The 18,337-nt window shown below is 49.0% G+C and overlaps 1 protein-coding gene across 4 annotated transcripts in view; it reads left to right on the top strand.

Annotated features, from left to right (window-relative positions):
• The window catches only part of JADE1 (jade family PHD finger 1), a 57,147-nt gene that overhangs the window by 21,946 nt on the left and 16,864 nt on the right, over positions 1-18,337 (top strand). For all 4 annotated transcript variants that reach the window (XM_010860235.1, XM_010860236.1, XM_010860237.1 and 1 more), the window contains exons 3-8: positions 7,139-7,224; positions 9,343-9,500; positions 11,353-11,540; positions 13,847-14,058; positions 16,715-16,882; positions 18,064-18,180. In XM_010860235.1, coding sequence (XP_010858537.1) covers positions 7,139-7,224; positions 9,343-9,500; positions 11,353-11,540; positions 13,847-14,058; positions 16,715-16,882; positions 18,064-18,180 — 929 coding nt within the window. The remainder of the gene's footprint in view (positions 1-7,138; positions 7,225-9,342; positions 9,501-11,352; positions 11,541-13,846; positions 14,059-16,714; positions 16,883-18,063; positions 18,181-18,337) is intronic.

The raw sequence follows: 18,337 nt of genomic DNA, 5'->3' as shown, positions 1-18,337 counted from the left end.
ATGTCTCTGTGTTTAAATGTCCTCTTGTGATCAGTGACATTGGATTGGGACCCATCATTTTAATCACCATTTTAAAGGCTTTATCTCCAAATAATATAATACAGTCACATTCTGAGATACTGGAGGGTTATGTTTCAACATAAGAAATTTGGGGGGGACATAGTTCAGCCCATAGAAGACCAGATGCTTCATCTAAACCTGTTTTTTCACCCAGAGCTCTAGGAGGAAGAAAGGTGTCCAAAGTCCCCACCAAAAGTGTATCCATCAAGTCACCTTCTTTGTAATGGGCTGGTTTTGGCCTCCAGCTAATATGTTTGTGTCTGTGCTGGTCTCCCTGCAGACTAAGGTAGATATTTATGATGTGCTGGAGGGTTAATGTAGGTAGACCACGAAGCTGGTTTTTCTTCTGCCCTGGGCTCCACATGGAAATTGAGCGGTGGTGGTAGAGGATGAAGACGATAGCTGCTCATAGAAGGAAGGCAGGCTGGCCTCGTCATGGTTGACCCAGGGGAAAGTGTGTGGTGGTACTTTGTGGCTGTGCTGCCATCTCGGCCTGCTGATTTGGTCGTTAGGGTGGGTGATGGTTGTGGCAAACAGCTCTCATTTAGAACCCTTAGAATGCTGGGTCATGGAGACACGTGCACACATCTACAGCATAAACACACTTTGCACCTTCTCTGAGGGCGGCTGCTGTCCCGTGTGGGCCTCTGCCACCAGCCTGCCTGTGTGCGTTGGATGCCATCCTCTCATGTAGGCACGCGGTGGGTGTGAGTAGGGTGCCTTCTGCCTCTGCACTCAGGTACCCAGAGCTGAGCCTGCCCTTAGTTGAGTCTGGGTGCTTGGAAGCCTTGCTCATAACAAGGGCTGTGTCAGTGCAGTGGCCACTCCCCAGCCTTTCCAGCCTGCATTTCTGACAGAAGTTTGGCAGCAGCTCCCAGCCCAGCGCCTCACATGTCCAAGTGGAGAAGAGACAGCTGCAGACATCAGCTTGCGGCCCCCACATAGCCCTGGCTGGGCCCGGCTGGCCTCCTGGGCCGGAGCCCTTTGCTTTGATTTCTGGCTTGGTGCAGGGGAATAGCTGCATGGTATTTACAGTTGGGGATGCACAGGCACTGTCTGCGCCATGCAAGCCCGCCTCCAGCTGCAGGCATAGCTGTGGGAGCCTTTCTCCAGGTGCCCTGGACTGCCAGCCTCGCAGTTGGATGAAACCGTGTTGGAGTGTTTGCGGGCTGGGCTCCTGGGACGGGGTGGCTCAGCCAGTCTCGGAAGTTTAATGCCTTGTGCCAGGGTGCAGCCTCGGGACACAAGCGCTTTATCTCTTCCGAGTCCTTGGGCCTTCGTCTTCAGGGGTTTTGGCAAATGCAACAGTGGGGCTAGTTTCAGTGTTTCCACCCAGCCTGAGGGGGGAGGAGAGGAGCTGGAGCTGGAGCTGGTCATCAGTGGCCAGTGATTTAATCAATCACGCTTGTATAAAGAAGCCTCCGTACAATCCTGAAAGCACAGAGCTCGGTGAGCCTGCAGGTGGTGGCCCTGCGCTGGCTGGCAAGAACGGTGCACTCTGAGAGCCCTCGGATGCCAGTGCCCTTTGCCCAGGCCTTGTCCTGTGCGTCTCTTTATTGGCTATTGATTCATCCCCCTCAGTATCTTTTTTATAATAAATTGGTTATCTAGTATGGAACGTGTTTCTTTGAGTTCTGTGAGCTGCTCTGACAAATGACTCGAGGAGAGGGTCTTGGGAACCTCTGCCAGTCAGAGGCACAGGTAACAACCTGGGCTTGGCAGCTGGCCTCTGAAGCGGATGGTGGTCTTGTGGGACTGAGTCTGTGGAATCTAGTTCTGTCTCTGTGTCAGAATTGAGTTGAATTCTTGGACATCCTGCTGGCACCTGACAGTTGCTTGTTAGGATGTGGAAGCTTCCACAAGCGCATATTGGAATTGGGTCTAGGAACCATTTTTGCCTCATGCCTCAAATTTCAGGGCTGCGTTGACCTCCCTGTGGGAAGGTCTTGGGTGAGGCGAGGGGCTGCGGAGCCAGGAGCCTTGTGGACGCCTTGCCTGGTCTGCCGGTTTCCACACCTGTGCTGACCCTGAAACACTTCTGTCTTTTCCAGTTACCCAACCAAGTTCTGCTCCCTCAATTGTGATGACAAAGACACAGAAGAAAGTCAACCAACTAATTTTTCACTTAGCAATGCAGGTTGTTGAGTGACAAACATGAAGTTATGTGAGGACTTTGGTTTTCCTGGGCTCTCTCCAGCTTACAGATAAACAGTGAAGAAGCACCAAAGTTTTTAGTGGATGAAACATGCTTTCTCATTTGGACCTTTTGTGTTACATGTTTTTAATAACTTGCTTTCACTTTTTTTTTTGTTTGTTTATTTGACTGTGCTTGGTTTCCTTCATGACAAGTCTTCAGAGGTTTCTCAGTGGTTTCTCTTTTGCATAAAGGTTAGTAACTCTGCTTCCGCTTCTATTCCTGTGTGACTGGACCTTTAATTTGCTCCTTTCCCACCATCAGTTGAATCTTGGGACACTGAGGAGTTGTGTAGGAATTCTTGAAATGTGGGAATTTTGGCTCAAGTACTGCAGAATGTGCAGTACGCGTGTCTCCTCTAGGCACGTGGAGATGGCTTTATCCCTTTTCACACCCAGCTTGTGGCTTGTCGACATTGATGGGCAAAGCATCGTCTTGAGCTCAAGGAGCAACTAGCACCTGATCTGCTACGTGGACTTGGACTTAACAGAAGGGCTGGGTGACTATGAAACAAAACATTTGTGTCAGTTGGTTGAAGGCCCAGGTATGTTGAAACATTCCTGGGCCAGTGCTCTGAGCACGCACCCATCAAGCTTTGTGCTTTGGAAGATAAACTGCAGAGCTAACAAGCCATTTTGGGAGGGAAGGGGCTTGGGCTGTGGGAGGTGTGGGGTCAGGCCCTGGTAGAAGGAGCAGTGGTGTGGGAGGCGGGTCTTCTATCACACAGCGCAAGCAAATGGGCACTGTGTTAAATCTGTTCCCTTCTCTCAGACTGGACATTCCGCAGCACCACCTCACTGGTGCAGGGCTGGCCTCGCCTTGCTCTCTCCAGTCTGCACTGTTGTGACATCGACTGGCCCTCTGGGCTCCATACTTGCTGGTCCTAAGCACCTCATTTTGTTGAGCTGGTTTAACACTCCTAAAAACACCAGCGTGGGATTTAGGGTCTAGAAGCGGGGTCTGAGATAGGAGATGCACCATTTGGTCGGGGGTGAGGTTCTTTCGTATTTTGCATTTGTGGTGGGGTGAGCACCCAGCTGTGCTGCCTGCCATTCAGTCTCTGCTGAGCCTTTCGTGCGCTGCACCACCTGGAAGGCTGATGTTGGAGGCGTGTGCAGTATGCAGTAGATTTACTCTTGGGGTTTCCCCTTATTGGATCTAGGGCAAGACAGCATGACTATATTTCGAAGGACAGTGTTGAAGGTAAATGCAGACTAGAACCGGAAAGCAGGGTGAGTAGTGCAGAGCACGCACAGGATCATGCTCGTGATGCTGCGACCTGCGAGCCTTCTGTCGCTTTCATCACCCCTGCATTTCTGTTTTAAGGGAAGATGGGGATAATAAAACAAAGCAGGGCTTCATTTTTCGCTAATTCTTCTCCGTGTTTAATAAGATTAATTGTTGATACTAAAAGTACATGTCAAGAATTTAAAAGTCACTTGTCAGTAGAGTGGACTTAACTCTAGGTAATAGTATCTTGTGTATGGGCAGTAAGTAATTTTAAATGTTACTGCCGAATTTTTAGAGTTCCTAACACTTCTCTTGAAAGCAACAAGAAAATAAAAAAGAAAATTTACTTGCCATATTCTTAGCTTATCAGTAAATGTCAGCACTCTGAAAACAAAAACAAAATATAGAATTTAACCCAGCATAATCTTACACATGGCTTTTCAGGACTAATGAGTGGCCAGTATTTTACTGTAGAGTAAATTGTTGTCTCCTAGTCCTTTCGTGTTAGAAATACTGATTTTTTTTTTTTTAACCCAACATACTTAAAAAGTTCTATATCATAACTTTTTAAAATTAAAAATGAGTGTGAATTCTTCTGCTTGGATCATGGTCTGGGAGGAACCAGAGTGTGGCTGAGAGAGAACTCGTGTAGGGACATCAGGCATTGCTTGGAGGCTCCTGTGGACTTTGTAGATGGAGATGTGTTCTGGTCAGGAAGCAGTGGCCCCACCACGCTGTCTTTAAAGGCATTAGTGCTTTATTTTCCATGACCTCATTTTCCTTGCGCTCGAAAGCCTATCTTCTAATAGGTAAAACAGCGGTACGTTCTTAGTACCTGCCACCTTCCGTTCTTGAGTTATAGTCCTGAACAGCGACACTGTATTTTTGGCTACTTAAAGACATTTTTTAAAACATTAAGAATCTGCCGTGTGCATAGCACTGACTTCGTTAGGTGAACTGTATGTTGTAAATAGTTATTACATAGTTTTAAAGTGAATTAGAGGGAGCAACAAGTATCTGCTGCTGGACGAGGGAGGGAGGGACCAGCTGCTTCTCACTGTTGAGCCAAGTCTAGGTTCAGTACAGACCACCTGCATAGAGTAAAACGGAGCATTTCTTCTCCTTTATTCTAAATGGATGGCAGAAAATCATCAGTTATTTTCTGCTCACACATACATGTTGACATGTTTACACCCATGAAATCATAAAACTGAAGAGAATCCTTCCCTTCCCTCTTTCCCTAGTTAACCTCTGATCTACTTTCTGTCACTATAGATTAGTTTATATTTTCCAGAGTTTTATATAAATGGAATAATATGTACTCTTTTTATCTGGCATTTTTCACTCCACATAATTATTCCCACATTTATCCATGTTGTATGTATCAACAGCTCATTCTTTTTTAATGCCAGATAGTACCCCATGGTATGGATATGCTGCTATTTGGATGGTTTCTGGTTTTTGGCTTTATAAGTAAACTAAGAACATTCCTTATGTCGGTGATAATTTAAGCTTAGCTTTCACCCCAATCTTGCCCTTTCTGCAAGGTGAGTTTAATATTAGTTTTTCTCTTCCTCCTTTTGCATTAGGCAAATTAAAAGGAGGAGAGACAGACTATTTCTGGGTGGACCAGTCTTTCTCTTGGGTAATAGAATTAGATGCCAAATTTGTAGCAGTTTTGAATATCTGTTTTTAAAAACAGGCAACATTTTTCAAGAATGTGAAAGCAGTCCTAGGAAAAGTTTCAAAATGATCACCATTCCTTGGACTGAGTTCTGTGCCAGCTGCGTGGAACCTTGAGAACCAGCCTGGAGGTTGTCCCTAACACTTCAGATAGCGATTTGCAGTAGAGGGGCCACCCCTCTGCGCCCTACGTCTCTGCCCCTCCCCGGGCTCCTGGGCAGTCCATCGAGTCTGCTTGTGCAGACTGGCTGGGCTGCTGGAGGGTGGGCCCAAGGATCAGAGGGGGCAAGACAGGCCTGTCTAGAGACTATGAGCTGCCCAGCCGCCTTCCTCTCTGGGTTCCTAATTTGGTTTCTGTCTTCCTTTTTCCAATAATGACCAGATTTAGAACTTCGTGCAAGTCAGACTTACCCCAGTATGCCCAGAATATTCCTTTCAGTGTGGGATTGAAACTTTCTTGTTCATTCAAGAGTCTAAGACTGAACCACTCAGTAGGATTACTGGTAGGAAATCTGTTCTGCTGGCCTAACCGCACAGTCAGTTGACCCAATAAACAAGCTCAGGACTGGTCATCAGCGGTAGTGCTTTTGCCTGTTGAGGGACGCTTGGCAATCCCCTTAGTCTCCGTCATGGCAAATCTGATGATAGGCTTACATGCAGAATCTGTTTCTTTATATCCCCAAGGTCCTAAGGGTGCTTTGATTGTGTCCCTTGTCTCTGGAATCTGTAGAGATAAGAGTTTCCTGTTTGAGTGAAAAGTGACTTTGTTGATAGAATGGCAGTCCCCCTCAGGTTTTAGCTATTATTTCGGGGGGAGGGGGAGTGGTGTTAATTTATGGGAAATGCTACAGTCTGTTCAACAGGGAGGAGAGTTATTAGGAAGCTAGACACACTGCAGGTAGTTAGGGTGGTTTTGGATCTCAGGCAGTGATACAGCATCCAGAGACAGGAGGCAGTGACAGGTGGAGAAGAGGGGCTGAGGTGCTGAGGTCCTGGGCAGCTGCATTCCACTCGGCCATTAATTGGATGTGTCCCGAGTTAGGAGAGTTTAGAATGACTCTTAATAGAAGAAGAAGAAAAACAGGGTTGAATAAAATATTGAGCCCAGTTACTGTAGTGCTGAGTTGACCCACCTTAGGAACACCCAGGGCTTGCGTGATGTCTGATCCGAAGAGGGGAGCATGGACCTGGCGCTTGGGAGGGACACTAGTGTGGGAATGCTGGTCTGACAGTCTCCCAGGTGAGACTATGGGTGTAGACGAGCCCTCCCCGGGGAAGGACATCCAGAGCAAGAGGAACTCAGACATTGTGGCATTAAGGAGACATAGGCGGCCTGGTGGAGCTCCTCATTTCCATGATTTAGCGGGGGAAGGGGCCACATGATGGGATAAGAGCATCCTGTCCTCTGAACTCAGAGAAGGGCCGATGCTGGCAGGCATTTTCTGGGATGGGGGAGCAGGCAATTTTAAAGGAGATTTGGCCGCAGCCCCTAGTCTGTGGCAGGTCGGAGTTTTCCTATTGTAGGAATTGCTAAGTTCGTTTGTGGAGTCAGAACTTTTTTCCTAATGTTTTAGGGTATGAGTTTAGGATATAGCACAATGCTGTTAGCGTTTAAAAAGTTCCTGAAAGTTTTTTTAAAAGCTTCTGGATTTATATATACCACTGTGAGACTCTGAACCTCTGAAGAAGTGCGGGCTTATGGATGAAGGCACCAGCTGCATGGTGCGCTTGAGCGCCTCTTCCCTCTGAGAGTGTGCTATGATGCAGCGGCCCTAACCACTGGCTGCGGAGTGGTCTTGCTGGCTTGCTGTGGGAAGTGAGTGTGGGAGTGGAGGAGCTCTTGGGGAGAGGGGAGAGCTCGGCGGGGCACTGGCGGTCTCCTGGGGTGGCACTGAGGGCGCCTTGCTGCGAACACTCAGTGGTGTGTGTACCTCTGATTGATTGCTTTTCTTGGGACATTTGTGTCTTTAGGCCTGTCGACTACCTGGTCCCAGAATTCCCGATCCCAGCACAGGAGAAGTTCCTGCTCCAGACCTGAAGATCGAAAGCCTTCAGAGGTAATTTCTGAGTGCTGGTGTGACTGTGCATGTCCTGCGTGTGTGTGTGTGTGAGTGCATATGGTTGACACACACACCTGATTGTTGATACTGATGTCAGTGCGTTCTTGGGTAAGTTATGTAACCCCTCTGTTCCTCAGTTTCCAAATCTGTAAGATGGGGATAATGCAGGTGTTCACCTTACAGGATCCTTATGAGGATTCAGTGGATTAATACACAGAGGTAAATTGTGCTCAGTACCTGTTAGCTGTTATTAATGATATTGTTCAGTATTTTTGACTGAAAAATCCCATGGACAGGAGCCTGGCGGGCTCAGTCGGACATGCTCTGTAGGCAGCTGGTCCCTGTGTGAGAGCACCGGTCCCCATTGCTGGAAGCCCTCCCGGTGTCGGCGCTGGGCAGTCTGGGTGGTGCTGGCCTTGGCCCTGACCTGCGTTTTGTTCCAGGTTGTTGTTGTTTTTTTTAAGTTTCTGAGTTGAAATGACTTCATACTTGAAGTGCTGAGGTTCAGCGCTGCTGGGGACCTCTGATATCAAGTCCGTTTGAGGGCATCTGCCTCAGTCTTGAGCACCCTCTCCCGAGTCTCTAGTGCAGAAAGAGTGGGGTAACTGCCTTTTCTCTTCTTGTTGCTTCAGTTTGAATTTTTTTTCTTCTTTGGCAGATTCCCTTATTAACACTGATACTTATCAGACTTGTTGGAATATGTTTTTAACTAATTTGCCTCCTGAAGATGTAGAGCTGAGACTTGAAAGGACTTCTCTCTTTAGGGCTGGGGAGGGCGTGGCTGACAGTTCACGCCCCTGGGGCATGGGCCCCTGGTCTCACTTGTGCTTTTGTGGAAGGTGCACAGCCAGGTTCCTGCCAGTTCCTGGGACTTCAGTGACATACAGGGGGAAAGTCCAGATCCAAAATGGCAGGCTGGAGACACGGCCCTTTTATTCAGACCCTGCCTCAGACTTTATTATGGTGACGTTTATTAAAGTGATCACCAACCTGAAAAGTCACCAGGAAAAACAAATATGGACCTATTAGCAGGCATATAATGTGAACCGTACTTCGCAGCACAAGAAAGAACTCCCTGTCCCAAGAAGAGAGAGTTCAGCATTGTGACTTGTGTAAACAGAGTAGCTTACAGATGCAGGCTTACTTCGTGCCAAATACAACTTGGGGTGGTGCTAATGCCAGGGTCAGCACTTCCTCTTGTAGCTCTGAGACCCGAGTGGACTGAGGCAAGGCCCTGGTGGGAAGGCTCCATCAGGAGCAGCAGGCGTGAGGGGACTCCTTTTGTGGTTGGTCCCTCCTTGACCTGCTGTGAGGCACTGAGGTGCTCTCTTGGCAGAGGGTACCTTGGAGTCTTGTGGTCTGTTTTTGGCAGGGTGAGGAAAGGGTGGTAGCTTGCTTGCTTCTTTTTCTCTCCTCATCCTCTCCTTCCCTGACAAATGCTGCTTACCTAGCAGAAGTTACACTAGGTGAAGGAGTGCAAACACATTCTTTATAAGCTCATTTCTGCCTGGATTCCACTGGTCTGTCGTTGCTTCTCTCCTAGATTTTTGCAGCCTTTGCTCTTCCTGGTATTGACCACCCAAAACCTGCCCTTCCAGACACCTTGCTGGAAGCTCTGATGCCCAGCGGGCAGGGGCTGGGTGGAGGCAGCCTGAGGGTGGGAACAGAAGCCCTGGTGGCCCTGGGTTTTGGCTTGGTGTTGTTACAGGGTTAGTGGAGTTCTAGTTCTTAAACATTTACCAGGAAGTTGCCCTTGAGAGGAATGACTCCCTCCAGGGGTTTTTAGGCACGCGTCTTCAGCAGCCTGCTTGCTGACTTGGGAGTCTCTTAGCAGTTTCCCAGGGAGGACACTGAGGCTCTTGTGTCGTTGCTGGTGCAGACGTGGCCGTCTCGCAGAGCCAGGGAGGGAGTGAGGGCGTTGAGCTTCTGCTGCTCCCATCCTAAGCACGGCCCAGGGTATTGGCAGGCCCAGGGGTTTCCTCAGTAGGTAGACTGGTTCTCTGTTGAAACAGTGACCTGGTTACATGGCAGTACCATGGTTACCCTGCAGCTGCCAGTGCTCTGAAGAAGAATGCAAATACCCAGTGTCAGTGACCCTTTGCTCTCCCTGTCCAGGTGTTTAGGACAGACCTGATCACTGCCATGAAGCTCCATGACTCCTACCAGCTGAACCCGGACGAGTACTACGTGCTGGCGGATCCCTGGAGACAGGAGTGGGAGAAAGGGGTCCAGGTGCCAGTGAGCCCTGGGACCATCCCCCAGCCTGTGGCCAGGTAGACGTACCTTGGAGAGGGGCCACCCCTCCCCCACCAACGGTCTTACTGCCCTGCCAGCCAGCCGGCTGTGGGGAGCAGTGTGGAGTTAGCAGTAGGGCTTCTGGGGGAATAAGAAAGGTGGTAGAAACACGCCTCGGGTCCGCAGGTGGTGCTGTGGGCCTCCACCTTGGAAGGTGCTGCTCTCCTTGAGAGGAAGGTAAATTCCAGGACTTCCTGGAAAGTGGGGGGTGGGGGGGGACGCCTGGATGTAGGCACAGTGGCTCCCTCTTCTGGAGGCCGCTCTCCTGGGGAGGGGTGTCTGCCTGTCGTCCTGCTGGGTCAGCGCCACCTCTGGGGGAGGACGGGGGTGAGCAGTCCTGTCAGGTTAGGGCTATGTGGATGGGACCTTAGAGTTCTCCCTGGATAAACTTTGCCCACATGTTGTTAGAGACTTTCTCTGGATTTTACTTCCAAACCACTTTTCCCCTGAAAGGTTTTGAGGGTCAGGCTTTGATGACCTGCCTCAGCATGAAGCTGGGCTTGTTTGCTCACCTGTCTGAGGCTGCTCACAGGGAGAGAGCGCCCGACTTCACCGCCACCTCAGCTCCCTGCTTTGCGAAACGTCCTCTTTCACCATCACTGAGTGTAGCCTGAGTTTACCCTCAGCCCTCGCCCCCATCATGGCCTCAGGCGCTTGAGATGATCGAGCCTGATTATTGGGTTAGGGGTCCCTGGGACAAATGTCCCCATAAGTGCACAGGATTAAATGACCCTCCCAGGCCGGACTGCCGTCTGGGAAGTGAGTGGAATGTTCCCTGGGCTCTTTAGGTTTCACCCACCCCTGGGGCACAGCACCACCTAACTGCTCAGCGCTGGCATCCCCAGTCCCAGGCATTCTGAGCCCAGCAAAGGACAAGTAAACACCCACACAGCTTGTGGAAGTTTTCACCTGAAACCCTGCCTTTAGTTGAGTAGGAGGAAAAACTCCCTTAAATTTGCCTATCTCAATGTCATATATTAATAGATAAAGTCACTCTGGTATTATAAGGGTGATGGAACTATGACGGACTCCTTGGACAGCTGGGTATAAATGCAAACTGCCGGCGCCCTGAGACCTGGAGGTGGAGGGATGGTGTGGATGTGAGCGGCTCCTGGGCCGCCATGGTCTCTGGTCAGCAGTGGCTGGACCTTCTCACGTGCTGTCTTTCTCCTGAGCGGGTGTGAGGGCAGCAGTTCTCCAGGTGTTCACAGGTGGAAGTATGAGGAGCAGAGGGACCTTGCCTTCTCTCCTGGGATCCCAGGTGTGTGTTGGGAGTGTCCCTAACTTGGCCGGGACTCTGATTCTCAGGCTGCCTGGAGATGGCCGAGGCCCGAGTTTTAGCCCTGGAGGGGATGGTTCCTCCCTCGGCTCCCCAGTGCGCCGCTGTACCCGCTGTCTGTGTGGCTGCTCCTGTCTCTTCTGTGTCCCAGAGAACCCCGTGCTTGGTGGTCTCCAGCAGGGGCGGGCAGGCCTGGATTGTGGAGGGGGATCAGTCGTTAACCCTTGACACTTAGGGCGGGGTGCATTCTTGTGTGTGTGCGCTGCTGTCAGATGGCGGCAGGCACGCAGGGTCCTGGGAAGCCACACGGAAGAAGCTGGTGGTGACAACTTCGGTAGTTTTGTCACTTGACATCTAGTTTTATTTTAGGGGCTTTAATGACTCTACTGTATTTTATTAGCAGTGATGTTAGGGTGTTAACTCTCTTAACCAGGTGGTGACCTGGGGTTTGAGGGTCAGAGGTGGAAGCTCGCCTGGGGCCTTCTGACAGACAGACTTGCTTCCTTGTGGCAGGAAGGGTAACCCCGCTGCCTTGTTTTCTTCTTAACCAGGGTCGTATCTGAAGAGAAATCCCTCATGTTCATCAGGCCCAAGAAATACATTGTCTCGTCAGGCTCCGAGCCTCCGGAGCTGGGCTACGTTGACATCCGCACACTGGCCGACAGTGTGTGTCGTTACGATCTCAACGACATGGACGCCGCGTGGCTGGAACTGACCAACGAGGAGTTTAAGGAGATGGGTGAGAGAGGGCTCTGTGGCCTTGTGTACAGGATGAGTAGAGGCCTGCAGGTGAGGGGAGAAGCTCCTCACCACCTGGGGGCGCCGTCGAGTCTGCGTGTGCTCCCTGGACGAGTGGTGGGCTGAGGAGGGCTGTGAGGAGGGGAGGAGCAGGGCTCCTGGTTCCCACCCTGACCTACAGCCCCGAACCCGCCACTTCCTTACCTCCAGGAAACTAGGGAGGCTGAGCTCTTCGGATCGCTTCTTCAGCGCTGACCTGCTGTTTCTCACAGTAGACTCCACTCCAGCCAAGCGCACCGATTTCCAGACGTAGCGCTTGTGCTTTCACCTCAGCCATCCCCTGAAGTCTTTTGCTAAACCCGAGCGCTCCATTTGTCTGTCCTGGCTTTCCCTGGGTGAAGCCCCACGTTAGCGTGGGTGTCGTGCCCATCGCGATCTAACTGTCTACACATCAGTCAGTTCTTGTGTGTGTGCAGCTCAGGGCTCCTGTACCGCCTTTGCTCGCATCTCCTTGTGTCACCACCAGGATGACACTTGGGTCTCGGCTTACACGCCACTTCTGATTGCTAAGAGTTGCCTGGAGTGTGTGGAGACCGCAAGTCAGTGAGGCCCAGTCTGGGTTCCCTACGAGAGACTGTGAGGATTAATTAGCTTTGTGCTGGAGGTCGAGGTCGGGAAGTGGTGGCACAAGCTCTTTGCAGCCTAGCTTATGTAAGTATGTATGAAATGGTGGATGGATTTCAAAGCCCTGCAGGACTGAGACTGTGTTTATGTGGGTCCCTGAGCCTCGCATGGGGCCTGGCGTGTGACGGGTGCCGCCGCGCCTTCTGCTCCCCAGCCCCTGAGTGGGAAAGACCCTGTGGACTGAGCTGGGAATTTTGACAAAGCTGATTCGTTCCTCATGGTCCTTGCTTTTAGATATTAGTGGCTAGACTGTTAGTAGGTGACAAGGTTGCTTTATAGAATCTGTTCAGAAGTTTCCTCTTGGACAGAATACTATGTTTCAGCTTCATAGACTTTGTGGAAACCCCTGTACGCCACTAGACTGGCGGGGGGGTCCTGAGTTAAGGCAGAGGGACCGACGGCCAGGGGCTGGGGGCTTCTGTGGATGGTGCAAGGGGTGGTGCTGGGTCTCTGTCGGACAGTGAGGCAGTGCTGAACGATTTGGCAGGATAAGTGGTGCAGTTGTCTAACATATACTGAACACATGCTTGAAGACTACCTTGGCTTTCATTGTTTTTTTTAATGGTGAAAATTAATTATAGGGTATAGGGTTGTATTTTCAAAGCCAGTGATGTTTTCAAAACTGGTAGGAAGAATTGAGATGAAAGTGTCTGGCCACGCAGAAACAATCTCGTTATTAAATAGGGTTTGAGATGAGAGGTGGCTTTTTTGAATATGTGTTTATTAGGGCTTATCACAGTGCCAGCACTATTGTGTTCTCCAAGTTTTTAAAAACTGGAAGTGTCAATTAAATTTATGGTAATGCATAAGAGTTGTTGTTGGCTCTGATGACATTTCTGTTGTTTCTTAGATGTGTTTTACTATTTTTTACAGCCTGTTTTTTCTTTCTTGCATGAGTGTTTTCATTGTAGGAAGTTTGGAATACATCCACAAATGGAAGAAAATAAAAGTCTCATCCCACCACTAGTTATAACCATGATAACCACTTGAAGTTTATTTTTGGTCATTTCTTGCATAAGAGTGCATTTTATTTGATTCATAAGGAGCTGTCTTCTTTGCTTCAGAATTGCTTGTATTTCTGTCTTTCATGGGTCTGATTAGCTTATGCATCTCAACTAGTAAATTCAGAGGATGAGGAGGGATAAACCAGGTAAAAACATTTGAGTATTCACAGTGAAATCTGTTCTCAGCACCATTTTAAACATTCCATTCCATTGAAAAAATGGAATGTTTTTTGAAGAACTAACCAAGCCATACTATGTGGTCATGGTTTTGAAGTCTGTTATATGCTGGTTGTTATATATAATATAGTAATGAAATGACAGTCTAATGTATTCAATACTTAACATCCTTGAGCACTTCTGGGATTTATCTTTCACTTTTCTACCTTCCAGTGCTGTGTCTTCAGTACCTGACCATAAAGAACAAACTGTTGTGTGGATATGTCTTTCTCCCTTTTAATTTAAAGATCCTTCCTTGAAAGGGTCAGAGAGATGTTCAACAGATAATATTTGGGACACTCAGGATACATTTATTTATTCATTGTGAATTCGTTAGTATAACTAATATTATAATATTTACTCATGGATTTATCAAAGTAGGTTTGCGGCATTTTTCCTCCAGGAATGCCTGAGTTAGATGAATACACCATGGAGAGGGTCCTGGAGGAATTTGAACAGCGGTGCTATGACAACATGAACCATGCAATTGAGACTGAGGAAGGTCTGGGGATCGAGTATGACGAAGATGTCGTCTGTGACGTCTGCCAGTCACCTGATGGTGAGGACGGCAACGAGATGGTGTTCTGCGACAAGTGCAACATCTGCGTGCATCAGGTAGGTTGGCAGCGGGGCCTGGGAGGAAGCCACAGATGGGGGGCTAAGGACGTGTGCCCATCTCTTTCTTATTACCGGGTGTTTCAAGTATTTCTTGGCTGCTTTTACAGCCAGGAGAATGGGATCCTGTATTAATTTGCTTGGGCTGCTCTAACAGAGTATACCACCAGCTGGATGACTTAAAATGACAGAAATTATTGTCTTGCTGTCTGGAGACGGGAAGCCTGAATTCAAGGTGTCGGCAGGGCCATGCTCCCTCTGAAGCGCCCCTCCTCGCCTCTCTGGCCCCTGGTGGCTTGCTGGCAGTCGTCGGCATTCCGTGGCTTGCAGCTGTGCACCGCTCTGGCCTCCGGCTTTGCCGTCGCTCCGTGTTCTCGCTATGTGTCTCTGTCTTGACACTTGGCCGTCTTGTAGGAAGACCCGTCACAGTGGGTGAAGGGCCCTCCCTACTCCAGTGTGAGCTCATCGTAACTGACTACATCTGTTTTCTTCTGGGTTAGTTCTGACTTTAACATAAACTTTTTGGACACAATTCAAAACATCACTTTTGCTGACATCACGATAAACTGAGCCCTTAAACAAGAGGAAAGGGGCCCTTTTTCTTGAACGTTATCTCCTGTCCTCCCTGATGTCAATAGGATTTGGCGGTTGCTTCAGTAAGGATGGGCATAGGGTAATTTAAAAAGCTTGGGAGAATCTCAGTCTCGACTCTTCTTTCATTTATTTTTTAATACAATAATAATCTGTGTTTCTGTGGGGACTGTGTTCATATAAACTCTTTGGAAGACTCTTCTGAGGTACTTGCTTTGAGCTCACCTGTTGATGCTGAGATTTACAACAATCTTGAAGACTTGTGTGGGATGGTGGCTTGGTGACCTCTGGGGAAGAAGAATCGAGTTTGTGATTCTCGGCTGTTTTTGTCCTTCTGGCTGCCTCCTGGGGGTCCCTTCTGCCCGGGCACTTCACAGGCTGTGTGGCCTTAGCCCATCTCATCCTCACGACACATGAACCATAGTCTCCTGCTGATTGTGTTATAGTAGCTCTGGATTTTCAGATGACCGAAGAGCTTTCCTTGGGATGATGGAGAATTCTCATAGAGGTGTTGTCGTCTCAACATGATGCGCGTTGTGGCTACCATTTCACTCCTTTGTGCTATTTTACTTGGATGACATTTAGTTTTTTTTTTTTTTCCCTACCATTTTTACTCCCCGCCCCCCTCATCCTGAGAAAAGTTTTGTTTGAAAAAAAGAGTTCTACTTGGAAACTGCTCAAACCCTCTGTTTTATGAATGAGTCACCTGGTGTCAGGGTGGGCTGCTCAGAGTCCCACAGTGGGTTACTGGCAGAGTTGAAACTGGAACCCCAGGGTGGGGGCTGGGTTGTGGGGGGCAGCTCTAGACACCCCACCCCCCAGCCTGGTCTCCTGTTCTTTTGGCCACACCTCATTGTCTCTTAGTATTTCCTCTGGGTCCTTTTTCTTTTGGGATGTTCTTTATGACTTGTCTTTAAGGCATCCTTTGTTTAATCTTCTAATTTACTTAGACTTGTTTTTCCAGTAAAAAAGAAAAAATTACCTGCTCAAATGAGACTTTTTTTCTGGAGTGCCTGATATAGACTTTTTTGGTATTTGAAGCCTTAATAGTGTCAGTTCTATAAAAAGTTTTGTCTTGTTTTGTTTTTCCAGTCGGGCTGTGTTGACAGTGGCTCATTCACGGCACCGACACTGCTCCTGAGCTCCAGCCTTAGTGTCACTTAACTTTGCTGCACTCCCATCCTGTGGTTTCCTTTTTGCGTCCTGGATATTCAGATTGCATAGCGGCTGTGTTTTTCCTGTCTGGAGAATTGGAGTTGTGTTACTCTGTCTCTCCACTTCCTGACTCGTAGTTAGTTCATTTAAGGATACAGTTCTGAACAGTTTGGTGTTTTTAAACGGCTCTGACTGTGCTCCTGGTCCCATCACGGTTTTCTTTCTCCGCTTCTTTAGCGTTTGCCTTTTCTTTCTTTGACCCATCTTAATGGCTTTTAGTTGCCTTGAGTTCTGCAGTTATTGCTGTCTTGTGTAATTTGCCATCTTATGTAAAGCAGGCTTTGTTTTGAACATCAGCCAAAGAGACCAAATTTCTTGTTTTGTCTAGAAGGTCTCATTTTTCTGTGCCTGTGGTGCTCACTTGGGGTGAGGAGGCGTGGGGGCCAGGTTAGTAGAGCTTGCTCAGCCTGGGGGCCCAGGCTGCCCCTTGGTTCTTTCTCATGTCCAGAGGTGTCTCATGTCACAGCTTTGGGAGACTCAGCTGCTTTGTGCTTTCTCCTCACTCTGTCTCAGCTGCATCAGTAAATCGGAGGGATGCCTACCCCGTCTAGCTCTGGAGAGTGTTTTGAGGGTTTACTGACTAATATTTAGAAACTTGGTACAGGGGGTATCTGTAGCTACACAGCAGATTTCTGTTGGACCTTTCTGTCCTTGAGTGGTTCTCAGGCCCCCCCCTGGAGTGTGTGTCCCCCACCTCCTGACTGTGAGGCTGCCCGGCACCTTTCCTGAAGGGAGTGCCTCTGTTTGGTGGCAGTTCTGTTAAACTCTTTCTAGGTGTTTAAAATTAATAGACATACGGGAAAAACAACTCTCTTCTCTCTTTTCCTTGGGATGTGCGGTGTCTTCATAGGCCTGCTACGGAATCCTCAAGGTCCCAGAGGGCAGCTGGCTGTGCCGGACGTGCGCCCTAGGCGTTCAGCCCAAGTGTTTGCTGTGTCCCAAGAAAGGAGGAGCGATGAAGCCCACCCGCAGCGGGACCAAGTGGGTGCATGTCAGCTGTGCGCTGTGGATCCCCGAGGTGGGTACCCTTCTGGGTGGTTCAGCTCCAGAGCCTGTGCTGCTCATTCTCACGGGGAGCCGTTCATTAATTAGCAGGCCTCATAGCAGCGGTTGAGTAAAACGCCGCCTGTGAATTACTACTCCTTTTTCCACCTTAAATTGAATCTGAGGCACGCTGTCACCTGCTGACGGTGTGAACGTTTGTAGAGACGTTGACTGGGAGCCACAGCTAGTTGGATTCCTGGGTGGAGGTGTTCAGATTTGTCTCCGCTGCGCACAAGCTCCCAGGAGCGGACCCATGGCGTTCACGTTGCGGCCTTCCCCTGAGGTGGGCTGTAACCCCTTGGAGCTGGCGAACCACGCAAGCCACACAGTTGTGGTTAAAGAACCACTGCTCTAGGTCACATTTGTGTGATTTTTATTAAAATTCTTACTTAGCCTCGACCTTTTTAATTTCAGGTCTGGTCTAATTTATTTCAAGTCCCAGACCTTGACTAATTTAATTTGCATGGCTCACTCTGAGAATATCATTTGTGATTCAAATTTTAGCATTTTTTGGTGTGTAATTTTGGTGCATTTTTCTCCTGAGGAAAAAAGTTATCTGAGTGATTTTTGAAGTGAGGCTTCAGGACTTGGGATCTCACAGTTTGGTATTAACAGGATACAGTTCAGTGATCCAGCCCGAACACGGAGAGGGCATCTTATTTATCTTGGCAGTTTTCTATTTAGTATGTAGTAAACATTTCTGACTGAGGAGAATGGTTTTTCTCTAGTGAAAGAGAGATACTAGTTTAAAAGCAGTCAGTACTTACTTACTCAGTTGTTCACAATGTGTTTTAGTATATTTAAGATGGATTTCCAGCCTTGACCACTTCTCTGTGGACCAGAGGTGTACTCGTTTACCTTGTCCTGATACGTACACATCTGAGCTATCACTTGGGTGAGCAGTGAACGTTGGTATATCTGAATGTCTTTACAAACAGGATGTTTGCATCAGATGAAACCCAACCCCCCTGCCCAGGTGTGGAGCTCGCCCCTTTAAAGTGGGATTTTACCTGTGCTAGGAGGGCGAGGGCCCCTTGGCATGCCCTGGTAGGAGAGTCATGGGGAAGGAAGCATCTTGAAGTTTCTCCGTCTGTGGTCTGCCTTTGTCTGTCTGGTGGCCTCTACCGCTCTGTCTTGCTTTGTCTCGGCCTCCAGGTGAGCATCGGCAGCCCCGAGAAGATGGAGCCCATCACGAAGGTGTCCCACATCCCCAGCAGTCGGTGGGCGCTTGTGTGCAGCCTCTGCAATGAGAAGTTTGGGGCATCCATACAGGTAATCAGCTCGGTCGGGACAGTGTGACTGCCCTTCCCTGCATTGCAGGGCAGGGTTCTGAACTAACTCTCACAGGGTTTGGAGATGGGACTGGACTCCAGGAAGCACAGCCCTCTCAGGTTGCTGAGGGCGGTGGTGGTGGTGGGGGCGGGGGGGG

The sequence above is a fragment of the Bison bison genome, unplaced genomic scaffold (genome assembly GCF_000754665.1).
Source record: "Bison bison bison isolate TAMUID 2011002044 unplaced genomic scaffold, Bison_UMD1.0 scf7180017864465, whole genome shotgun sequence".
Taxonomy (NCBI): domain Eukaryota; kingdom Metazoa; phylum Chordata; class Mammalia; order Artiodactyla; family Bovidae; genus Bison; species Bison bison.
The sequence above is the reverse complement of the archived record's forward strand: the minus strand, read 5'-3'. Positions and strand labels throughout refer to the sequence as shown.